The sequence below is a fragment of the Phyllostomus hastatus genome, unplaced genomic scaffold (assembly GCF_019186645.2).
Source record: "Phyllostomus hastatus isolate PE091 unplaced genomic scaffold, TTU_PhHast_1.1 phas_contig_210, whole genome shotgun sequence".
NCBI classification, from domain to species: Eukaryota; Metazoa; Chordata; class Mammalia; order Chiroptera; family Phyllostomidae; genus Phyllostomus; species Phyllostomus hastatus.
Window position 1 is genome coordinate 11,053,426 of NW_025333737.1, and position 26,409 is coordinate 11,079,834.

General features: G+C 35.9%; 1 protein-coding gene across 1 annotated transcript in view; it reads left to right on the forward strand.

Annotated features, from left to right (window-relative positions):
- ABCA5 (ATP binding cassette subfamily A member 5) overlaps positions 1-18,438 on the forward strand; it is a 67,022-nt gene extending 48,584 nt beyond the window's left edge. The window contains exons 24-39 of the mRNA XM_045837425.1: positions 9-179; positions 2,427-2,540; positions 2,934-3,068; positions 6,024-6,098; positions 6,652-6,743; positions 8,587-8,713; positions 10,743-10,857; positions 10,959-11,050; positions 11,850-12,025; positions 12,372-12,447; positions 12,562-12,656; positions 13,434-13,553; positions 14,954-15,103; positions 15,707-15,786; positions 17,032-17,087; positions 17,593-18,438. Coding sequence (XP_045693381.1) covers positions 9-179; positions 2,427-2,540; positions 2,934-3,068; positions 6,024-6,098; positions 6,652-6,743; positions 8,587-8,713; positions 10,743-10,857; positions 10,959-11,050; positions 11,850-12,025; positions 12,372-12,447; positions 12,562-12,656; positions 13,434-13,553; positions 14,954-15,103; positions 15,707-15,786; positions 17,032-17,087; positions 17,593-17,700 — 1,782 coding nt within the window. The 3' untranslated portion in view covers positions 17,701-18,438. The remainder of the gene's footprint in view (positions 1-8; positions 180-2,426; positions 2,541-2,933; positions 3,069-6,023; positions 6,099-6,651; positions 6,744-8,586; positions 8,714-10,742; positions 10,858-10,958; positions 11,051-11,849; positions 12,026-12,371; positions 12,448-12,561; positions 12,657-13,433; positions 13,554-14,953; positions 15,104-15,706; positions 15,787-17,031; positions 17,088-17,592) is intronic.
- The last annotated feature ends 7,971 nt before the right edge of the window (positions 18,439-26,409 follow it).

Consider the following 26,409-nt stretch of genomic DNA (forward strand, 5'->3'; position numbering starts at 1 on the left):
ATTTTTAGATCAAAGCTTATACTCAACTTAAACTTTCAGGTCTTTTGCCATCTGCATATTGGATTGGACAAGCTATTGTTGATATCCCTATATTTTATGCTGTTCTTATTTTGATGCTGGGAAGTTTATTTGCATTTCATTATGGATTATATTTTTATCCTGTAAAATTCCTTTCTGTGGTAAGTTAACATCAGTTGTACTCATTCTATATAAATGCTATTTTAAAAACTGGAGTCTTTACAAACGAGACAATGGGCTGGTTGAGTAATTTGGATATTAACTTTTTGACTAGAAAAGTTAATTGGGAGCAGTTTCTAATTACTCAACCAGCCAGAACCAGTGTCTATTTAATTATTGTATTGGGTTGGCCAAAAAGTTCGTTTGTCTTTTCCTGTAAGATGGTTCTAGTAGTGTTTAATTGTCTTTAACTTCACTCAAAACAATTTTCTTAGACTGTTATTGTGACAGCTGTCATATCAGCATGCATTTAAAACAATTATCAAACTTAGTGAATTTTTATGTAGTCATTTTAATATTGAAAATGAAAGAAAATAAGCAATATTTTTGGCATATTATACTTTATTATTTCAAGAAACGTAAAACGCAACTGAAATACAAGAAAAGATTTGTAAAGTGTGTGGAGAAGGTGCTGTGACTGATCAAACGTGTCAAAAGTGGTTTGCAAAGTTTCATGCTGGAGATTTCTCACTGGATGATGCTCCACAGTCAAATAGATCAGTTGAATTTACCAGTAATAAGGATCAAATTGAGACATTAACTGAGAACAGGGTCGGTGTTGTACCATGCAGGACATAGCCGACACACTCAAAATATCCACGTCAAGCACTGAAAATCATTTGTACCAGCTCAGTTGTGTTAATCACTTTGATGTTCGGGTTCCACATAAGTTAAGCCAAAAAAAAAAAAAAAAAACAAACCAAAAACCATTCTTGACTGTTCCACATGCGATTCTCTACTTTAACTTAACCAAAATGTTTTGTTTTTAAAACAAATTGTGACAGTTGATGAAAAGTGGATACTTTACAGTGATGTAGGACAGAAAATCATGGGGCATGCAAAATGAACCACCACCAACCACATCAATGGCTGGTCTTCATCCAAAGAAGGTGGTGTTGTGTATATGGTAGGATTGGAAGGGAGTCCTTTATTATGAGCTCCTTCTGGAAAACCAAACAATTAATTCCAACAAGTACTGCTCCCAATTAGACCAACTGAAAGCAGCACTCCATGAAAAGCACCCGGAACTAGTCAACAGAAAACCCATAATCTTACATCAGGATAACACAAGACCGCGTGTTTCTTTGGTGACCAAGCAAAAACTGTTACCGCTTGCCTGGGAAGCTCTGATTCACCCACCGTGTTCACCAGACATTGCACTTTTGGATTTCCATTTATTTCAGTCTTTACAAAATTCTCTTAAAGGGAAAAATTTCAGTTCCCTGGAAGACTGCAAAAAGCACCTGGAACAGCTCTTTGCTCAAAACATTTTGGAAGATGCAATGACAAAGTTGCATGAGAGATGGTCTAAGGTAGTGGAACAAAATGGTGAATACGTTGTTCAAATAAGTTGGTGAAAATGAAAAAATGTGAGTCTTATTTCTACTTAAAAACAGGACAAACTTTTTGGCCAGCCCAATATATGATACATGTAATCAGTGTAATTTAAACAATTTTTAAAGCAATAACGTACAACCATTATAAAATAATTCCTTGAAACTGAAGCTGTCTTTTACATTGACTACCTACTTATGTATAATTAGAAATACTTAAGCAGTTCTTTCTTAAAATGCCTTACTTGTCCCTGTGCCTGAAAATAATTTTGCAAGGAACTCCTTTGATTCATAATCTGAAATATGGTTTGAAATACTAAGGAAGCATACGATTTGCATTCATGTTCACGTGTAAATAAGTGACTGTTACTAGACCCTTTATATGAATGATTTATGTGAGGAAAATAGAGCTAGATGAGGTCTGGGTTGCTGAAAGTAAATTTCTCTGTTTTGCCAGAGATCACACTGATTTTACATATTTTTGTATTGTAAATTAATAAGGCTTTTTAAAATATACAAAATGCATTAAGTGCTATATATTAAAATGGTAACTAATAGTTCATTGAGAAAATGTTTTAACAAGCTTCATCTGCTTTTGTAACAGACTAAAAGATAGCATTGTACTTGGCAAAGAAAACTGTTCAGTTTAAATTAATTAATTAGTTAAAGGCACGAGTTTTATTGTTTAGGAGCAATGTGCATGGTAACTCAAGTAACCAAAATTTCAATTTTTGGAGTGATTTCTTAAGCAATAAAATTTGAAGAATAATTATTCTTTAATACTTTAATACTTTATTTCTGTGCATTGCTAGTTATTTATATTTTTATGTAAAATTACTTATTTTTGTTTTACAGGTTTTTTGTCTTATTGGTTATGTTCCGTCAGTTATTCTGTTTACCTATATTACTTCTTTCACTTTTAAAAAAATTGTAAATACCAAAGAAATCTGGTCATTTATCTATTCTGTGGTAAGTCCCACTTTATATTATTTCATTTCAAATTTTCATAGCAGTTTATTTGAAACTCATGTTTATACTAGAAAAAAAGAGTCATGAATTCTCTCAGGTTAATACTGAAAAATATTGCTGTGTCTTTTCTAAGGACTTAGATAGCTGGCAGCATCTCATTGTCTGTGTGTTTGTCTTCTGCATCATCCCCTCTGTGAGGGGGTGATATTGAAAGCATTTTAGAACTGCATGGCGAGGATGCCAGCCAAAAGCAACTGGTGCCAGTGCGCTGGGACTCCCTGCCAAGTTATCATCTCTGGTTCCTTGTTTTAATAGAAGATTGACAACATAGTTAATGTTGAGTATGAAATCTCTAAACACTTTTTCACTTGTTTTCTTATTTTTTTTCTTTAGACAGCGTTGGTTTGCATTGCAGTCACCGAAATCACTTACTTTCTGGGATACACGATTACAGTTGTTCTCCATTATACCTTTTGCATAGCCATTCCAATCTATCCACTTTTAGGTTGTCTGATTTGTTTCATAAAGGTAGGTCTACTAGGTGTTTTAATATTTAAAAAACATAAATAGTGCTTAACCTTTGACATCTTAGGTCTTGTACTGAAAGCAATTCTTAAAAAACCTTACATGTTAGTTGCTACTACTTGATTTAAATGTTATTAATGAAGCAGTTTAAAATCACTGTGGAATCTTTTTAAGCATGTTTTTAAACCTTTAAATCTCTTAAAGGACTATGTCTATTAGATGTTCTTTGATGCCCCAAATGGTGTATATGCATAAATTGTAAGTATGATCTGACTTCAGTTAGCAAGGATTAAATAATATATTGTCCTTTAAAGGGATAACAGAAATAAAGTATAGAGTTGTTTTATTTTTTCAAAGAAAAAGCCACAGATTAGTTTTATTTAGCCTGGATAATTAAAAAATTCCATATGATTAAAAAAATTAAGTGACTTAGGATGATTGTTGATTAATTCTATTCACTAATCTCTTTACCCCCCCCTTTTGATCAGTTTAATATGTTTTTTTCTCCCCCATATTTTGGGATGGGGAAAATGTAATCTAAGAACAAATCATAGCTATTAATAGTAATAGCTAACTTGTTTATACAGAATACATATTTGCTGAACAAAATGCATTTTTAAAATTTTAATCCAAATATTTCTACACATTGCAGCTAAAATGAAACTATTTCTCAAACTTACAACACCAAATGTGTGGGTTGTTTTTCTCACGTGAAGCAATACTTACATGAACTACGTGGAGTTAGCACAGACTCTACTTAAAAAGAAAATTAAGAGCTCAGTCCCATAAGACTACTCCCCCCACTTCAGATGCCAGTTACAAGTAGTGGGTTCCTTCTGTCTGAGTTGGCTATAAACCCAGGGTTCCCATGACCCTTCTCAGCTCCAGTAATTTGCTATTATGGCTTTCAGAACTCAGGGAAACAGTATTTCCTATCCAGTTTATTATATGCAATTGAATAGGCAGGTTAAGAGATGCATAGGGCAAAGTACAGAAGGTCCCCAGTACAGGAGCTTCTGCCCCTGTGGAGTGTGGAGTGTGCCGTTCTGTAGCATGTGGATGCATTCGTTACCTGAAAGCTCTTCAAACCGTGTTTAGGGTTTTTATGAATGTTCCATCACTTAGGCATGATGACTTAATCTCTAAACTGCTTTCCCCCATTATGGGTCAGTGAATGGATGGCATTGAAAGTTCCAGCCTTCTAATCACCTGGTTGGTTCCTCTGGCAACCAGCCCTCATCTTCTAACAGCCACCTCAACTTGAGTTGAAAGGGGCTTGTTTTATTATTATTATTATTATTATTATTATTATTATTATTATTATTATTGTTTTAAATGTATTAAATTTATTGGAGTGACATTGGTAATAGGATTATATAGGTTTCAAGTATACATTCCTACAATACACGAGCTGTATATTGCATTGTGTGACTACCACCCAAAGTCAAATCATTTTCCATCACCAAATATTTGGCCCCCTTTACCCCAGCACCCCACCACCTTCTTCCCTCTGGTAACCACCATACTGTTGTCTGTGTCAGTGAGTTTCAGTTTTATATCCCATATATGAGTGAAATCATATGGTTCTTAGCTTTGTTTGACTTACTTCACTTAGCATATCTTCAAGGTCCATCCATCTTGTCACAAGTGGCAGTATTTCATCTAATCTTAGGGCTGAGCAGTATTCATTGTGCAAATGTACCACATCTTCTTTATCCACTATTCTATTGAAGGACACTTTGGTTGTGTCCATGTCTTGGCCACTGTGAATAATGCTGCAGTGAACATAGGGGTGCATGTATCTTTGCCAATAAATGTTTTCTAGTTTTCTGGGTAGATACCCAGAAGAGGGATTGCTGGCTCAAGTGATAACTCTACTCCTAATTTTTTAAGGAACTGCCAGACTGTTTTTCATAGCGGCTGTACCAGTCTACATCACATGCCCACTAGCAGTGAATGAGGGGTTCCCTTTTCCTCACAGCCTCGCCCATACTTGTTATTACGTATCTTGTTGATAAATGGGTGTAGGGTAGTACCTCATTGTAGTTTTGATGTGCATTTTTCTAATAGTGAAATTGAACATCATATATATATCTGTTGGCCATTTGTGTGTCTTAGGAGAAGTATCTGTTCAGGTCCTCAGCTCATTTTTAATTGGATTGTTCATTTGGTGTTGAGTTGTGTGAGTTCTTTACATGTTTTGGGTATTAACCCCTTGTTGGATCTGTTGTTTGCAAAGACCATCTCCCGTTCAGAAATGGGAATTAAAAGTGTCACTTTTTGCAGATGACATGATTCCGTACATAGAAAACCCTAGAGACCCCACCAAAAAAACTATTAGGAACAATAAACAAATGCAGTAAAGTTGCAGAATACAAAATCAATGTACAAAATCCACAGCTTTCTTTTATATGACAATAAAACTTTAGAAAAAGAAATGAAAAAACAATTCCTTTTGAAATTGCAACAAAAAGAACAAAATACCAAAAACACAGTGGAGTAAAGAAAGCCTCTTCGATACATGATGCTGGAATGCCACATGCAAAAGAATGAAACTAGATTCCAGTTTGTCCCCATGTACAAAAATTAATTCAAAATGCATCAAAGGCCTACATATATGATCTGAAACAACAAATTATGTAGAAGAAAACAGGTACTAAACTTATGGACCTTGGTCACAGGCAACATTTCATCAGTTTGATCCCAAAGGCGAGGGAAGTAAAGGCAAAAATAAATGACTGGGACTGACCAAGCTAGAAAGCCTCTGCACACACGGCAAAAGGAACAGACAACAAAACAGAAAGGGGCTTTTTTCAAATAATAAAAGGTACTCCTGTTACCTCCAACACACAGGAAATTCCAACAGTGTCAAACGCTCTGCGCCAAAACTAGAGTCAAAGACTAATTATCATGTCACAACCTCACAGCAGCGTATACATTTTCAATCATTTTTCTTAGGTTTCTTGGAAGAATGGTCAAAACAATGAGGAAACTCATAATCCATGGGATAGGCTTTTCGTGGCTGTTATATCGGTAAGCAATAACAAAATGTTTCTGTGTTAGCATGCTACCTTAAGAAGATTTTGGTTGTACGAATTTAACTCTTTTTAGTTTCTATCCTGTTGCATAAATATGAAGGCGCATAAAAAGTTAAGTGCATTAGTTAATACTAGTGGGTGTGCATTTTGATGGTAATACTTTTCATTTACTGAATATGTTCATTTTAATATTCTTGGCTTTTTCATGTTAACGATGCTGTTTAATTATGATTCTGTCTTCCTTAGAAGATATAAACAAATGCTTTTTTCTTTTTATTCTTTCTTTTTTTTTCTTTTTATTTTCTGAAGCTGATAACCAGTGAACTTTACAGAGATAGAAATGAACTTTACAGAGAGAAAAATATATGAAAGATTATCTTACTAAAAATCTACCTTGGCTTGTATCAAAATCTATTCTTAAATGATAAGACATACAAAAAAATTTTGGTTAATTTTTTTGGTGTTGGTAAGGAAACTAAAGTATGTGGTCTTTGCTCTGTTGATAGAGAAAAAAGAGATTCATTCATGAGCTATTCTGTGTTTTTCAGCCTTACCTGCAGTGCGTACTATGGGTTTTCCTCTTACAGTACTATGAGAAAAAATATGGAGGCAGATCAATAAGAAAGGATCCCTTTTTCAGGTTAGCTCATTTTTTTAAGTTTTAAAATTTTTTAGCATGTTTAGAGTTGTGCAACTTTTACTGTAATCTTATTTTAGATAATTTTTATCACCCCAAAAAGAAACCCTGTACCCATTAGTAGTCACTCTTCCCTGCACCCACCCATGCTCCCTAGCCCTATATTATATAATCACAAATCTACTTGCTATCTCCAAATAATAGATTTGCCAATTTTGAACATTCATGTAAGTGGAATTATACAATACATAGTCTTTTTATTTGTGGTCTGGCTTCCTTTACTTAGTGTAATGTTTTTAAGTCACATCCATGTTGTAGCATGTACTAGTACTTCATTCCTTTTTTTTATGCTGAGTAATAATTACATTTTATGATTATGCCACACTTTTTCAATTTGTCAGTTGACGGACATTTTAGTTGTTTGCACTTTTTGGCTAGTACAAATAATGCTGCTATGAACATTTGTGTACAGGTATTTGTGTGGGCATACATCTTTATTTCTCCTAGGAGGATACCTAGGAATGGAATTGATGGGTCACATGGTAACTATGTTTAACCTTTTGAAGAACCGATAGACTGTTGTTTTCTAAACTGGTTGCATCATTTTACATTAGTGTCCCCTTGTCTGTGGCAGACATGCTCCAAAACCCCCAGTGGATGCCTGAAATCACAGATAGTGCCACACCCTATGTATGATGTGTTTTTTCCTATATATATACACACCTTTCCACTTAAAGGAAGCACTTTATGGCTTCTCCTTGGCAAGTCTGAATAGCCAGTATTGCTGCTCTTATGCTTTAGGGACATGTATGAAGTAAAATAAGGGTTACTTGAACATAAGCACTGTGATACTGAAATGGTGGTCAATTTGATAACCCGGAGGGACTTGATAGCAAAGGGATGACTCATGTCCCCACTGGGACAGAGTAGGGAGTTAGGGCGGTGTGAGATTTCATCGTGCTATTCAGAACAGCATGACACTTAAAACTTATGAATGTTTGTTTCTGGAGTTTTCCATTTAACATTTTCTGGACTGCCATTGATGTTGATGGCAAGTCACTGAAACTGTAGACTGCAGAACTGCCCGAAAGGGGAGGCCGCTGTACATTCCCGTTAGGGACGTATTCTGTTTCCTCCAAATTCGTGCCAGTATTTGCTACTGTTTATCTTTTTTATTTTAGCCATTCTATTGGGTATGAAGTGGTGTCTCGTTGTGGTTTTCGTTTGCATTTCCCTGGTGATTCACGTGTTTCTATCCTTATCTCTCTGTTGACACTATTTTCAGTAAGATAGCTAATGACTTGCTTTTCTGTCTTGTCAAGTAGGCTCAACTTATTTAATCTGCAGCCTTGTGTGCTTGGTTTCTTCTCTGTATACTTTTCCCTTGTTCTGTTTTTTCCCATGTGTCGACTCCTGTTTTCCTCACTAGTACTTAAAGTCAGATTTTCCCTTGGAAGCATTTTTTTCTCTGCCTGCCTTTGTGGTGGTCTCTGTTGGTTCCATTGTCAGCCCTTTACATGTGCTCAGTGGAGTCTGATTTATACCCAGACTGTCAATTCTTTTGAGGGAGCGGCCCCTCTTTTTTTGGTGGTGGTTGTTTTATCTTTTTATTTTTTTTGTGAAGTAGTGCCTGACACATACTGGTCATAAATAATATAGGTATAAATGAATGAATTTAGATAATATCATCTAAATGGTATCAGTGAATGAAAAATAGCTCCTTTTCCATCTTTCACAGATAACCACGAATCTCATATTGGTGTATTTTTTCATATTTTTCTCTTTGTAGTGCTTTAGTTTCTTACTATTTTAACTATCTGAAAATCTACTATCTTGATATGTTTAGGACCCTTTCAACAAAATCCAAAAATAGGAAGGTTCCAGAACCACCGAGCAATGAAGATGAAGATGAAGATGTCAGAGCTGAAAGACTAAAGGTCAGAGAGCTGATGAGCTGCCAGTGCTGTGAAGAGGTAATGCCGTCTTTATTGCTGAGTCATGTTACATGTGCAGTGATCAGCGCCCACGAATAGGAATTAACCTGAAACGTGTTTTCTTTCTATATGAATCAATCTGAAAAAAAGTATTTGAAAAATATTTTGTCCACTTTTTTTTAGTGATCTGCAAGGTATATTTCAAATTAAAAAAAAGATTCAGATTATTGTTAGAGAATGAAATTTTCTTAAGTAAAAAAAAAAAAAATATGTCCAGAGAATATCCTGAGAGGATACCCATGAAACTGACAATGGCAGATTAGATGCTGAAATGCAGGAATGTCCTGATGTTTACATTAATTTCAAATTAATTTTTTAAATATTAATATATAAAAGTAATACAAAAAATCAAAAGATAAAATATATACAAAAGTTGAAAAGTAAGAGCTCTGAGAAATTCTACATTAAGAAAACTTTTAACCTTTCCTTGACTCAGCATTTCTCAAACCTATAAAACTAAAGGAAACAGATTCCCCTCTTTAAAAACAACAAAACACAGCTATTCTATTCCAAGAGAAACTAGTATGGCAGGTACAGATGTTTTTTTAAAACCACTGTTCAAATAATTGAACTCACTAAAAACAATACAGATACTACTTGGGTCATTTGAAACACTGTTTTTTAAAAAGATTTAGTCAATCAGAGTAACTTCAAACATAATTGCAGCTCTGCTGGCAGTTTGACAAAGTTGCATCCACTGAAAGTCTAGACTTAATATTTTCCAAGATATTGTTAAACTCAGTCATCAACTCATGGCTTATTTATTTCAAAGACTCTTCACTGTGTGTTTCTGACATTCCTGGCCAAACTGAGTGAAATTAATCATCTTTTAACTAATTGTTAGGACCTCGAGCAAATCACGAAAACCAGCGTTTCCTAAATTTTGTTCTGTATCCACATGTGATTCATTAACATAACAGGATCCATGGCCAAATGAGTATGGGGAATCTTATACATTATATACATTTGTAAAAGTTTTTTTTTAAAGATTTTATTTATTTATTTTTTAGAGAGGGAAGGGAGGGAGAAAGAAAGAGAAAGAGAAACATCAATGTGCAGTTGCTGGGGGTCATGGCCTGCAACCCAGGCATGTACCCTGAATGGGAATTGAACCTGTGACACTTTGGTTCGCAGCCCGCGCTCAATCCACTGAGCTATGCCAGCCAGGGCTTGTAGAAGTGTTATAATGTGTATAAACATATCATGAGTTCTGAGAAGTCCTCTGATGGTGCCCACCCTGATTTTGTAATTAGCTCTGTATTTTGGGGAAAGGCCTTGGATCTAAAGGCCTGTAGAGGTCAGGCTCTCCCCTTTCCATAGCAAGTGCATTCACTTCCACAGTTGGCTGGAGTGCTGTCTATGCTGGGCTATTATTAACATTGCTTTTGGATGGTTTCTGAACTGGTTTGGGAAGCGCAGGTTCAAAGCTTTGTTAGCAACAGCTTGTTGGCCTTCTTTATGCTTCTCCATTTGGATTCCCATGTCTGCTCACCAAGACTCAGATGCACTGAGGACATCTGATTTATTTCAGGCATGTTAAAACAATATTGACCGAACTGCTGTATCCCTTATCGGCTCCAGAAAGTTCCCTGGGCTCTTGGGCTGCCCCCCTCTGCTCTGCTGGGCACGTGTGGCCATCCCATGACCGCTGCTCTGGCCACCACTGTGAGATTGTCCAGTTAGTTTTGAATATGACATTATTTCAGCAACAAATGGACATTTATTTGAATAGTATCCTTTATTAGCAAATATAGTTCTTTTTTTTCTACTTTATTTTTTTTTTACTTTTTATTCTGTTATAGTCCCAGTTTTTCCCCTGTGGCCCCCTCCAGCCAGCCCACCCGCTCTCCCACAGTCAGTCCCCTCTCTGCCGTCTGTGTCCATGACTCATTCATACGTGTTTGCAAATACAGTTCTTATGATATGGATATGAGTTGTGTGCAGCCTGTTATTTAATGACAGGTTTCTGATTTATAACTCTCCTTTTAAATCCTGTTTCCCTTGTTAGAAACCAGCCATTATGGTCAGCAATTTGCATAAGGAATATGATAACAAGAAAGATTTTCTTACAAGAAAAGTGAAGAAAGTGGCAACTAAATACGTCTCTTTCTGTGTGAAAAAAGGCTGGTATTTAATTAGGTTTTTTCTTAAATATGGTTTCAGAAGAGTAATTTCCATTTTAAATTTGATTTACATATGATGATTTTTCTCTCATTTCCTTTAGGAGAGATCTTGGGCCTGCTGGGCCCAAATGGCGCAGGCAAAAGCACAATTATTAACATTCTGGTTGGTGAAATTGAACCAACTTCAGGCCAGGTATGACGTATAGGATGTGGGATATATTGACTATGATTCGTAATTTTCATTGAAGTCAATTTTTAATCACAAATTAGGATTTCGATGCTTAAATATTATGTTTTTAATATTAAATTTGTAGTATAAAATAGTGATCTTTTTGGTTATCTATGAAAATAATGTGCATGTAGTAAAATTTTTATTACATGCAGACACACATATAAAGTGTTTCTGCTTTTATAATTGTTACATGCATGAGTGATTTGTCCACCAACTTAATGGAAGACAGTAGTGGTAACTCGAGGAGGCATGGCTGCTGGTGTTTTCATTACCATCAGTTAGTCTTCGATCACTAGAACATCATCCGTCACTTTGTGGAAATGTCACAGAACTGCTCTGATCCTATCTCCTCTTCTCTTGCTCACTTCACACCAACTGCACTGGCTCATTGCTTTCCTGGAAAATGCCAGGCACACTCTTTTCTTTGGGTTTTTGCCTTAATTATTTTTTATGTTGGCGATTCTTTACCTTGTAGAAATCCCAGTGACCAAATTTGCTTACTTTTCCTGGCTCCAATTTCACCTTCCAGTTTAAGCCCTGGATCATCCTAGTTAAAACTGGGCTTGCTTTCCAAATCAATGCTGCATTCCTAATCACTATTATTGGCCATGTCACAAGCTGTGCATGTCTTTTCTTCATCAAAAGGAGTAAAAATCTTGCCCTAGCTCTAGGAAGGAATTTGAATTAATTTACTTGCTACTTCCTTCACAATGTAACTTAAGCAAAAATAGTTACTTAAAATTGATTTATATTTCTGTAGGTATTTCTAGGAGATTATTCATCAGACCCAACTGAGGATGATGATTCCATTAAGTGTATGGGATACTGTCCTCAGATGAACCCACTGTGGCCAGATATTACGTTGCAGGAGCATTTTGAAATTTATGGAGCCGTGAAGGGAATGAGTCCAAGTGACCTAAAGGAAATCACAAATCGGTAAACTTTAGAATCTTTTTGCTACCTACATGAAAGTTGATGTTCCACATTTTAAAAATTTCATAACAGGCATTTCTTTGTATCATAATTTTCATAGAAAATGGTCATTACCTTATAATACATTCTTTACAGAATTATGGCAAGTATGAAAATAAACAGGGAATTTTTCTATTTCTAATTGTAGAATTAAACTTACTTTAATTGAAAGTGAACCTTTAGTCAGGACATTGATTTGTTTAAAATGATATAAATTGGAGGTCTGATTGTAGAAAGTTTAGTGTTCTAGATAAAAGACAGTGATCGGAGTGAATGATAATGCACTTAGTTTGTATTGTCTATTTTGCAGAATAACAAACGCACTTGATTTAAAAGAACATCTCCAGAAAACTGTAAAGAAACTACCTGCAGGAATCAAGCGAAAGGTACTTTCATTAAACAACAAATATGTGTATGTTGTATTGATAGTTTAGTGCCTGATACTGTCGTGATGAAATTCCTGGTTTTGAAGCCCCCTCCCCCATTTTCTTTCCATTTAGTTGTGTTTTGCTCTGAGCATGCTGGGGAACCCCCAGATTACTTTGCTAGATGAACCATCAACAGGTATGGATCCTAAGGCCAAACAGCACATGTGGTGAGTATAACGTTAAATGCCCTGGTGACACATTATGCTTCGATCATCCTTTAGAATAAAAGAATAGTTTATTTTATTATTAAAATTGTTTTATATTAGTAGTATATATGCCTGTTGATTTTAAATCCTATACAAATAATGAAATAGTGATTAAAATTAAATATTTTAATTTGTAGAGAATCTCTTAAACTTTTAGAACTTTATCATATTTTTCATGAACTATGAGTATTTCATATACTTCAGAACAAAAATGAGTATATATAGGTAATTATTAAAATAAAGAGTACTGCTGTCTGAAGAGCTTTTAAAAGACTTTTTTCTTGTCATTTGGCATATAAATTGTAGTTCTTTCTCATAATAATACTGTCTTGGATTTATGTTGGAACTCTTTCTAAGAATTCACAGTGCCAATTAAGTAACCAACTTTTTGGGTTTAGGTATATGTCTATAAAATGTAAGTTTGGTTTAGATTCATGTTAAGGTTTTTCTATGATTCTATGGCTATTGTGTTATAATATGAAGACATCAATCTTTACCATTCATTTTTTTAAAGCGTGGAAACATTTGAAATCATGGAATTTCTGTCTATTTGACAAGCTTTTAAAAATAAGAGGAATAAATAAATAGAAAAATCATAATTGGGCAAAAATATAACTGTAGCAATTGAAATTTAATGCTCTAATAACCCTAATTAACCAACTTGTTAGATTTTTAAAAACCCAGGTATTTTTATCAACACTCAGATCCTTTCCTCTTTTTCTGTTTTACGTTCTGTAGGCGAGCAATTCGAACTGCATTTAAAAACAAAAAGCGGGCTGCTATTCTGACCACTCACTATATGGAAGAGGCGGAGGCTGTCTGTGACCGAGTGGCCATCATGGTGTCTGGGCAGTTAAGGTAGATGTCTGAATAGCCATTTGGGGAATGGGGTGGGGGTAGATTTTAAATGTCATCATTGACAAATGCATATTAATTTAAACATTAAAAATATTTTCCTTGCCCTGGCCGGGTGGCTCTGTAAACAGCATCGTCCTGTATACCGTAAGGTTGTGGGTTTGATTCCGGGTCAGGACGCCTCCCCAGGTTGTGGCTTTGATCCCCGGTCCGGGCGTGTGCAGAGGCAACTGATTGATGTTTCTCACATTGATGTCTCTGTCTCTCTTCTCTTCCCTTCCACTTTCTCGAAAATCAATAAACATCCTCAGGTGAGGATCAAAAACATTTTTTTTCTTGTTTGAGTTTTTGAATCAATTTGCTTTCTATAGAATTACTCAGATATGTACATTTTTTCCCCAAAATATGGCTAGCTACTTTGCATTTGGAACTGGCTTAATTATTCAACAATTTGGAGTGTTACTCTCAGGTATAAGGTCTGTTATTTTTAAAAGTTGCTAGGCAGTGTATTGGATTATAATTCAAAATATAAAATAAATATGCACGAACATACTCATATAAATAAATGAGTATATAAATAAATAAATGTGTATGAAGAAGCAAATTTTCCTTACAGGAGAGGGTGGGGTAATGGAGACATCTTTAATAGTATAAACAGTAAAAATAAATGAAAAAAAAATACATGGATACTACCCCCTCTAGAAAGGGGAGTTTAATCCCCTATCTCCCCAGGTGTAGTCTAGATGTAGCCAGCCTCTTCTAAGGTTCAGAGAGGGGAGGACACTCACTTAACAGTGGGCAAACCTGACAGACACGGCTTCCTGATCCAAACAATGCCCTGTGGGTATCGTGTATCGCCCGGCACGGTACGATAAGGAAGGTACTTCAGATCTGGGGCATTTTCTGTAAAAACCCATAACCCCAGTCTAATCATAAGAAAAAATCAAAGTACTCCAAACTGAAGAACATTCTACCAAAACACTTGACCAGTTCTCAAAATTCTCCAAAGTCATGGAAAAGAAGGAAAGCATTAAAAAACTGTCACACACCAGTGGAGATGAAAGAGCCCTGACAACTAAGTGTAATGTGGTATCCTGGGTAGATCCTGGAGCAGGAAAAGAACATGAGTGGAAAATCCGGTGAAACCCAAATGCAGTTAACAGTAGTATACCAAGGCTGGTATCCTAATTTTGACAAATGTGCTGGGGTTTGTAAGGTGATAATATTAGGGACACTGAAACTGAGTGAGGGCTGTATGGAGACTCTCTGTATTATATTTGCAACTTTTTTATAAATTTAAAGTATTCCCTCATAAACATTTTATTTAAGTTATTGTTTAGCTGAGAAACCATTTTTTGAAACTGTCATCTTATATCTGAGCTTTCTTTTAAAAATCACTACAGATGTATTGGGACAGTCCAGCATCTAAAGAGTAAATTTGGAAAAGGTTACTTTTTGGAAATTAAATTAAAGGACTGGATAGAAAACTTAGAAATAGACCGCCTTCAAAGAGAAATTCAGTATATTTTCCCAAACGCAAGCCGTCAGGAAAGGTAAAGATTTTAACATTTCAATTATATTTTTTGTAGAGTAATAATCATAAAAATTTGTTATTATGTTAAGGATAAGGGGAAAAAGTCTGTATTGGTAACCAGTATTGGGTTAATGTAGTCTAATGACTGGAGTTTTATATCTAATTTAGCATTACATGTTTCAGTGCATGATACTATTGGCCGTGGCTGGGTGCTCAGGTGGCTGGAGCATCGTCCCAATATGCCAAGGTTGTGGGCTTGATCCTCTCAGTCAGGAGGGCACATACTGTATAAGAATCAACCAGCGAATGAATAAATAAGTGGAACAACAAACTGATGTGTATCTCTCTCTTTCTCCCTCCTTTCTCTCTACAATCAATCAACCAGTCAATTGATATATATGATACTATTTAAACTTTTTAAAGTTCTTACTTAGTAGTAATGAGAATTATTTTATTGTGCATGGAAATTTTTAAGATTGCAAACATTTTCTGTGGGTGGAAAATTTTAAGATGTCAAATAATTGTAATCTGTTTATCTAAATAATTTTAAAATGTAAAAAGAGTTTGAACTTGAGCTTTAAAACACAGTAGTAGTAATTTAAAATTTTATCTTTGTTTTCAGTTTTTCTTCAATTTTGGCTTTTAAAATTCCTAAAGAAGATGTTCAGTCCCTTTCACAATCTTTTTCTAAGCTGGAAGAAGGTAAGTAATATTTGAAGAACATGGCAAGATAGCTTTCAAATTATAAAAGAATTCTATTTTAAAAGTTTAGAAGCTGGGACTCAGTTTGCTGTAGGTACCGTGATAAACAGGAAAATACTATAACCTTCTATTAATTTAACCTAAGATACAGGTAAATACTACTACTGTACAGATTTGGTAGATCACATGTATTGCAACATGAGCCTTTTACTATTTTGATAGACATAACCACAGTTTTTCACATTGCGTCTCTGGCCAAGTTCAGCTGCATTAGCCCTCACTAGTTCAGTCCAGAACTGGGAGCATTGAGTTTCTTGAATCCATAGAAGTAGAAATGGTAGTGAGACTTAGTCCCATCAGGAGAGAGGAGATGAAAATTCATAGTGTAGGGGCATGGTCATTCCTAAAACCTTTGAAGAAGCTCAGTTGAATCTTGGCCTTTTTGAAATCCATGGTAGGTAGGATAAAGATGTGCTGGTGGCAATAGAGGGAAGTAAGCTCCTGGATAGGGCAAGTATTGAAATGCAGGTTATTTTACAGTATTTGTAACTATGAAACAACCTGTATTTCCTGATGATTTCCTTTTTATTAAAGAGAACACCTGAACTACTTAGGGAGAATTAAATTAAAAGGATAAATAGACCCATGGACATGGACAAAGGTGTGGGGATGGACTGTGAGAGCAGGGGTAGGGAGTGGGTGGGCTGGACAGAGGAGGATGAGGGGGGAAAATTGGGATAACTGGAATAGAATGAACAGGAATAAAAAATAATAATAATAAATTTTTAAAAATAAATAAAAAACCAGAAAAGTTTGTGTTAGGTTGCAAAAAGACCTGAAATAAATATTAAAAAGTGTATTAGACATATGAACAATGTCCCGAATCTAATTCAAGAAGGCAAGAACAGGCTGTATTGGAGCTGGGCAATGGGAAGTAGAGAGCAGAGATCAAAAGAGATGGAAAAAGAACACTGAGGAAGAAGATAAAGAGGAGACGCCGGGAAAAGGCAACAAGAGGCAAGTGGTGTTAGCTATAGTGTGCCTAGGCCCCCGGCGACTGGATTGCGGGTGCTGAGGAGAGACGAAGCAGGACAGAGGAGAATGGCATGTCTGGGCAGCTTCAAATTTCAATGAGTTGATTACAGAGATTTTTTTAAAAGATAGATCATTAGCTACTTAGCAGTTACTGCTGTTTTAATTCTTTAAAATATTAATAAATAAAATATTGTTTTCATATTTTAATAGCTAAGCATACTTTTGCCATTGAAGAATATAGCTTTTCTCAAGCAACATTGGAACAGGTACTTTAAACATTTTTTTAAAATTCTTTTACAGAAGGAAGTGTCTAATATCTAATTGTTTAGGTTTACATTGGAAAGGGAGTTCATGAACCAGAGACAAATTGTTATACAATATTTCTAAACTTTTGTATAATTTTTAAAAACTCTAGGTTTTCCATCAGTTTATTTTGAATAGCTCAAATTTTAGTAAAGTAAATGAGCCATGATGATGGTATTTCATATTGGTGTATCAAATTACATTGTTTAAATATTTACATAAATTATTTATGACTGATACTTAAATGTGTTAATAAAAAATAATCCATTAATTGACCAAAATATTCATCTTTGTTATGTGATTAATGGAGATTTTTCTGTTTAAATTTATTAATAGTAACAGATCTTTTAATACTTGAATCGTTAATGTAATTAGGTATATAGCCTTATACCTTTTCTGTTTTATTTAAAAAGTCTGTGAGGTAATTGAGATATAGAATACTGTATTCACTTATTGACTTTCATTTAGGTTTTTGTTGAACTCACTAAAGAGCAAGAGGAAGAAGATAATAGTTGTGGAACTTTAAACAGCACCCTTTGGTGGGACAGAACACAGGAGGATAGAGTAGTGTTCTGAATTTGTATTGCTCAATCTGCTTACTGAATTTGTTTTCCACTGTATTTTAACTTTGGTTTAAAACAGTGTATTATTTAATGGTAACTGAAGAACTGTGAAAGCACTTGGAAATTCCCTAACTTCTTTAATTGAAATGCTGTGGTTGTCTGTTTTGCTTTTCTTCAAATAAAACTTGATGTATAATTAATTGCAACTGCATGTCTATATATAAAGTATATTGAATTATAGTCTGTATGTGAAGTTGAATATTGACACTTTTACCTTTCAAAAACAGTGCTTCTGAATTTATGATTTAAAGAAATAGTGATAGAATAATTTTATTTCAATGATCTTTATTTTTCGGCTTGTATAATCTTGTTACACAAGTATGTAATGTTCCAAACTAAGTAAAAAACTAATATATAAATAATACATAGAAAGGAGACAGAAATCAAAAGTTTCTTGCTTTTCCTTTTTAATTTTAAAAAGGAATTTTTAGTGAAAGTTGACATTCTAAGAAGCTAAACAATGTTATTGCAGATAGAAGTGTTTGGGAAGTGATATCCACTAGGTGGCACTCATCAGCCATAATAAATTAAATTAGACCTTTTTCTGTTCCTGATTTTAGACAGTTAACTACAGTATTTTGCAGGTATAATGTGCACCCACGTTCTTGGCACAAACTTTCAGGGGGAAAAAAATCTTTATTTTTTTATTTCAGTTTTTTATTTATTTGTTTTTTTTTGTATTATAAAGGAATTTTAGCATTTATTTTTGAACATATTATGGTACAAGAAATTTTATGTAACAAATAATTACAAAACACCAGGACAGATACAAGGTATTTCAGGTACTACCTATGTGCGTCCTTATTTTTCCCTCAAATATTTGGGGAAGAATGCACATTATACATGGCAAAATATGTTAACTTTTTCAAGTTACATTTCTTTTGCTTCTTGTAAAATTCATACGTACATAATTGTCTGTAGTAAGAAGGCAGACGTTGACTCTGTTGGAGTTGAAATAAGGTTGTGGTTAATGTAATCTCAGAAAATAGAGTTGACTCTTGAACAACGCGTGGGTTAGCGGTGCCGATCCCCTCCCCACCATGCCATTGAAAATTTGTGTATAACTTCTCACGCCTCAAAAGTTTAACTGCTCATAGCCTGCTGTTGACTGGAAGCCTTACGGATAATATTAGCAGTCATTTAATTCATATTTTGTATGTTATGAGTATTATGTACTGTATTCTTACAATAAATTCAGCTAGAGAAAAGAAAATGTTACCAAGAACACCATAAGGAAGAGAAAATACATTTACTGTTCTGTACATATTTATTGAAAAAAAAAAAAAAAACTGTGTAAGTGGACCTGCACAGTTCAAACGCATGTTGTTCAAGAGTCAGCTGTACTTCTTGTAGAGCCCATGTATAGACTATATGTAAAATGTACTATAAATAATACTCATTGACATAATAGTTCAGCCAGATGAATGAAAATGTTAACTTTGCCAAAGCAAGTATATTGGGAGTGTGGTAACGGCAGCAGCAGAAGAATCTGGTACTAAATTACATACTTTGAATAGCCAAACCCTTTATTGAAATTATTAACTATTTAAAATAGGCAAATTTAATGAACTTTTAGCTCTGCTGTGTAATAAGACATCTGTGATTTTAGACTCTAGCAACTGATTTAAAATAATGTTCCTTTTCGGTCTCGGCACGAGGTACGAGACTGGTATCCTCCCAGCCCATTGCCTCGGCAACTGCAGTCTGCGTTGCTGGGGATGCCCTCTTTACCAGCTATCTCAGAGGCCTTCTAACTGATCTGAAAGAGCTGTCTTACAGTTTCTGCTTGGAACCTGTAACCCACAGCTAAGTTAGTTTTTCTTGTAAGATGTAGCTGGCACTAGTTTTTAATCTTTTGTTATTAAGTGACAGTAACTTGCCTCATGATACCAAGCTGTTGGAGTCTTCATTTGAGAATCTTACTTTAAGTCTTTAGTACCAGATGTAGGTAGTGCATGATGAATATAATTCCAGACACATTTGAAAGAAAAATCTTTACCTTGGTAGATAAATTAGTAAGTAGCACATTGCATTTTTAAAAGAATTGATTTTAGAGAGACAGGAAGGGAGAAGGAGAAACATTGATGTGAGAGAGAAATGATGTGTGAGAGAAACTGATCGGTTGCCTTCCCTATGTGCCCTGGCCAGGGATCGAACCCACAACCTGTATGGGATGATGCTTTAGCCAACCGAGCCACCTGGCGAGGGCTAACACATTGCATTTTTTAAACAAGTCATTGATAAATGGTGTCATAAATTTAAAGAGCTGTCGTTTAGTGTCCAGTAGTCGTATAAATACTCAGGGGCTTCTCATTCGGGATGTGTTTTTGTAGCTATCCATTATCTTGAACACTCAACTGAGTGTAAAGAATAAATCTACAGTTTACTAGGGCAGTGACTAAAAAGGGAGTTCTTTTGAACCTGACCATACTGAGAAGGGTGTATTCTTTTGAAGTAGAGTGTGACTAGTGTGGAACATGACCTACTCTTGCACAGTATTTGGTCACTTTCACGCACGTCTGTGTGTGTGATCAATGGAAAGTAAAACCATTTTCTCGCAAAGTGAGAGTTGAGATTATGCTGACTAGTCATAATCACGTTCTTTTCCGCTACATTGTTCCTTATTATCGTGTTCCTGTATTTGAAAAGACATGTTAATTAATTTTATTTAGTTTTTACATACTTAGAGTGAATAGTTTGATCATGAATTAAATTATTTGTAGGAACATTCTGTTCCCTTTTTCACAGTAATAAAGTTTTTCCTCTTCAGAAGTATAATTTAACTAATTCTTAGGGAAGAAAATCAAATTTAAAGTTTATGTTTATTTACAGAGTACTGATCATGTCGTTGAATATATATTTATTTCAAAATGTCTTACATTACAGATCTCAAACATTTTTTCTATGGCAATACAAATACATATAAATGCATGTATTAGGCAACAATTGGCAAGAAACTCATCACCTCATTTATGTTTTCTGTCCATGATCAAATTTTAAAAGTAAAAGCTGCCTGGCTGGTGTAGCTCAGTGGATTGACCGTGGGCTGTGAACCAAAGTGTCGCAGGTTCGATTCCCAGTCAGGATACATGCCTGGGTTGCAGGCCATGACCCCCAGCAACCGAACATTGATGTTTCTCTCTCTCTCTCTATCTCCCTCCCTTCCCTCTCTAAAAATAAATAAATAAAATCTTTTTTAAAAAAAAGTAAAAGCTGGACTTGACTGATCGTCTGTGGGTACTGACTAATAAGGCAAACCTCTGTCTGCAACACTTAGCAATCAAGCTGTTGGTAACAATTAAAAACCTGATTAAGTGTACTTTACACTTCACTTCGTGGGCTCTGAATTTTATTTTCCAGTTTGTTCTTAGTAGTAAAAGGCTATAGATTGTCTTTTGTCCTTTAAATCGACACAAACTGCTTTAAACCAATATTTCGATTTTAATCATGAAAATGCTTTTAGAATTATTTAATTTAACAGGCTTGTTAGTGACTGTGTTTCAAGCAGTGGTTCCTTTGGATAGGAAGACGACTCAGTTTTGGCCCTGCAAGACCTTAGGGTCCAACGGGAGGAAGAGAGGCCCTGATGTAATGGGCTCTGATATGGCAAACACTTTGCTGGTTGTACTCACACTTGTACTGGAGCACAATTCTACTGAGAATGTGCTGTCATTGCTTAATTGTGTCAATATTTCATATTGACTGTACTCTGATGAAATACCATACTGTATTTTTATGTAATACATATATAGGCATTAATTATTTAAAAATAGAAATGCTTATCCTTAATGTATTTTTAATATTGCTAACATTGATTTTTTCTTTTCTGAGAGAGCATATAACACAAAATGAAAATTTATTCTTGGGTGTACAATTTTTATATCAGCTATTCTTATAAGGTAAAAGTTTACTTATTTTTTATTCATAAGATGTTATATGTAGGTAATGTTACCCTTTAAAAAATAAATATGGTTAACAATAAGCTTTAAGAACTGAAAATTTAAGACAACACTTTATTTTGTATACTGAAATGAATTATTTGTTATTTACTACTGATAAATGAAAATGAGTGACTCATTAAAATGAAGAAAAAATATGGCCCTATAATTGTTAGTAATTTTGTTTTCAAGTACAGAGTAAAAATGTTAATTATATTTAACATATTAAATTATTTCCAGATATTTAATACTACTTACCTACTTATTAATTTTCTTAGAATTTTCAAATAAATTTGATTCTCTCAAACACTTAGGCTATAAGTAACTATGTATGGCGTCAGATGGGTAGTAGATTTATCAAGCTGACTGTGAAGTACATAAATGTCTAATTACTGTGTTGTGTACCTGAATCTAATATAATGTATGTCAACTGTAACTGAAAAATAAATTAAAAAATTTTTTAAATTTAATGAACAACTTTTTTCCAAGCATCTAAGCAACTTTCTCAAATTTGATCAATTACCTTTTAAATTCAGCAAATTAACTTCTTAATAATTTCAAGCATTTTCAAAATAGCATACAGAAAACTACCTGTTAGAAGGCTTGCTACCACACTTGCATAAATATAGGATGCCAAAAAATATCACTACAATCATTATTTTTATTACTTATTTTTACCATTTCTACCCATGCCTTTCCTAGGGTTACACATATACCAGTAAAAGGACCCTCTCGGGTCATGAAGGTGACATTTGATCACTTGAGATAAGAAGCGAGTGCTGGTCAGGTTGTTCAGTTAATGACTGGAATTGATCAAGGGCTGCCTGTGATGTGGGGCAGTGCTAATGTCAGCGTGACACCTGGATCTCCTTGCAAAGAGGAAGCTGGCAGCTGTGCCGGCAGGTGGCCCTTATTTCATGTTTGTGCTTCGACCTCTTGAGCTTTCAGCTGGGACTTACCAAAGTTCCAGATTTTTACACCTAATATTTTTCTTTTCACTTAAGTTTTATTGTTAGGTTTCACCTAACTTTATCATAGTAGGATTTTCCAAGTTCTGTTCTGAGTACAGTATAACCTTTTAATTAAAAACTAGCTAAACGAATCCCTCACTTGGGCTGCAATTTTATTTCCCTTTTTGTTTTATAATTCTTCTGTGTTTCAGTAACCATAGTATATGGTCATTTTACTGACAAAATGATATCATTATTGTTTTGGATCACCTTATCTAGTTCTTATTAATACATTGTCATTGTTACATAGTTGTAGGAAAAGATACTAAATGCTCATTGTCTTACTTATGTATTGGCTATAATTTGGGGGGCCAAATTATACTATTATATAATTATTATTTTGTTGATATTTGCTTTCTGTTGACTACATTCAAACATATCAATAGTATGTGAAATCAACTGAGTGAGATCAAAATTATTCTTGGTCAAGCTTTACAAGCTGATAAATTCTAATGCCGTTACACATTTTAACTTTTCATGGATTACCTTTTTGCTTTAACTTTTTAATAAAGTTAATAGGCAGTACATGCACCATAGTTTAAAATCTAAAGGTGAAAAGTAAGTCATTTTGTTACAGAACAAACAAGGGGGTCCTGGGACGATATACTATTATTGAAAGAAGGCCCCGGGTCCATTATGCCCACTGCCCGAGGAAAGACGTCTCTCAATGCCAGAGATTCGTGAAAAGGAAAGGAAATGTTTATTTAATGCTATACAAACTTAAAGTAGTGAACTAATGTCTTTATCAAAAAATCCTAACGTCCTTTAAAATACCCACAAACAGACACAGTCCTTCCTTCCTTCCCCCTTTGTCCAGTCCAGAGTACCGTATCTCAGGAAAGGAAATAGAAGTCCATGGCTCAGGCAGTCCTCTGGTTCTTCCCAGTTAGTACTCCATCTCGACTGGGAGACCTCCCTGGGTTCCCGGCACCCTCAGCTGAGTCTCCGGGATCTCTGCTAAAACCAGGTGGTGATTCCCCCTTCTAAAGCTGCGGGGGTCCCTACTCTGGCAAAGGCACATGGTCCTCTCTCCCAGGGCCACGGGAGTCCCCACTCTGCCAAAGCCACGTGGCTCTCTCTTCAGTGGCTGCTGTGTCTGGGTTTAAATCCCCACGCCAATCTTTTTCTGCAGCCCCATTTCCGACTCCTCCTACACTCAGGCACACTTGCCCTCAATCTGCTGTCTTCTCCAGCTTTTCTGGTCACCATCGTGGGTCTGGGCAGGTGTGACCCCATATCATGGAGCCACTCTTCTCCGAGCTCCCACGCAGGCGCTGTAACTCAGGGGACCTGCCCCCTAGTCACATCTTGGGGGGAGGTCCCTTTCCATCCCCCTGGCCTTGAGCATGGCCATAGCTATTTAGCATATCTAAGTAACCAGCCAGAGGCTATAGGTATGTTAAATGACCATGCCATGGATTAGCTGCAAAGCTGCCCTGCATGTTATTGCTCTGTGTGCCCCTTCCCCCAACTCACACCTGTGGGGGAAGAGGTGGGGACATCTTAAAATTCCATGGACACCTTGAGTTCTGGACCCCATTTCAAATGCCTATTTGGGGTCCCCCCTCTAGGCTGCACCCTGTAACAATTTTGCTCTTCTGACTCTCCAAGAAAAGAGTAAATCTTTCTAGAAAGTAGAAAATGGAAGATCTGGTCTTCAAATACATGGAAATACAACTTTTATTTGGCTGCTTGAATAAAAAGGGCCACTGTACTTGCTAAGTACGCATGCTTTAGAATTTACCTTCCCCAAATTTAAGACACTAGATAGTGCTTGGGAACCATCCATGATAGTGTCCAAAGCCATTAAGGTCGTGTTTTCTTGCTTACGTTTTCACAGATATTTTGTTGCATGCCTATTATAAATTAAGCACTGTTACAAACACTGGGAATGTATTATTAAACAAGAAACAAGTATCTTTGCCCTCACTGAACTTTTACTGTGGTAGAGTGATACAAACTACTAAAAAATACATAATGTGTTAGATGGGGGAAAGGGGAGATAGGACTGCTGGAGATGGAGTGGATGTTGCAGGTGAGACTGCACTGAAATAGCGTCATCATGCTGAGGAGAAGATGAGCTGGTGGAAGAGCATTATAGACAGGGAATAGCAAATACAAAGGCCCTGAGGTGTAGTGTGTGTAGAATATTCGAAGGAGAGAAACAGGACCAGAAAGACTTTCGTGGACTGATCAAGGGAGACCCTTCCCCCTCCCCCTCCTCTCTTCTCTTCTTCTTCCTCCTCTTTGTCCTTTGTCCTCTTCTTTCTCTTCCTCCTCTTCCTCTTCTCTCCTTCTTCATCACATCTCAGTGACCATGAGACACAGTGTCTTACTCTGTCAGCAGTGTATGCTTCAGGGGCCTAGTAGAGAAGGGACAAAGTATGGATCCTTTGACCACCAGACGATAGCAGCACCTTCTTCGTACCAGAACGGGGTGGGAGCAAGGCTGCAAGAGCAGTGGCTTAAGGAAAGCCCAGGTTGGAGCCAGGAAGGCTGTCTGGGAAGCTAGAGGCTGAACTCTACTGAGTCAAAGGTCATCCTTTGCTGGTTCACACTGAAAAATAGGAGAGAACAGAGTTCAGGATGTCAGAATAAAAAAAGTGAAGGGTGAGGCAGAAAACAGTTGAAACCATTCAACAGTTAGAAGACAGAAGAGCCATAGATTAGGAAAGGCAGGGATTATGGGTAGACAAGAGCTTTTGAGATGCAATTTTAAAATACCAGTTCTAAGTACCTCCTTTGGTCCCCTTAAGGAGCCACAAAATCTGAAACTTTTCAGATTCTCTCTCTCTCCAAAAGGCAGGCAAGGAATCTTTTTCTGTAATCATCTCTTATCCTGAAAGTAAATTTCACTATTAACTGGGAGGGGGATGAGCAAAGGCAGTAAAACAACAGCTTTAGGAAAGGGGTATCATTGTTAATAAAAATATAACCACAGTGAGCTAGGATGTGAATCCAGGCATAGTGACTTCAAGAGCTTTTATTTGTTGTCTCTTCCTCTCACAGAGAGTGCTACTTAGCTTTTTCATGGTATCTGGCTTCTGGCCTATGGCACTTGTAAAATACCAAATCCTCTCGGTGAGAGCAGTGCGTGTAGTAGGCACATTGTTCTGGGTATGCACATACCTCCACACACATGTGCAGTTGTGTGTTGCCAAAGGGGGCTGGTGGGGGCAGGAGGGGGCTGAATTTCCACTATTGTTTTCTCTTCCTGCCAAGTCAACAGAAGACAATCAAAGGTGGTCAGTTACAAAATTCATAGTAAAGTGAGAATTGATATTAGTTAAAAACTGGTTTTTCAAACTTAAGTGTGTGTCTGAATCTCCTGCTTTAAGATCTTGACTAGAGGGCAACCTGAAGGGTCTGGACAAAAGTTGCGAGACAGCTAAGGAAGGTAAGTGTTCTTCAGAGAAACAGAGTTTGGAATATTTAGCCAGGAAGACTTTTAGGATAAAACATAAACATTTTATTGAAGATCATAAAAGTTACCCAAATAAACAGTTTTGTCATATTAGGTGAGGGAAAATGCAACATGATAGAGAAGCAAATTCTCTTCAACTATAAAGGCAAAAATCAGATATTGCTGGAGGAGGTCATCAAGAGGATGTGACTGCTGGTTGACTCCCAAGCTGGACAGGCTACTGGGGGCTCCTCACGCATTGCCTGTCCTTGGAACGAACATTCTGCCCACCCTTCCCAGAGTGGGAGTCA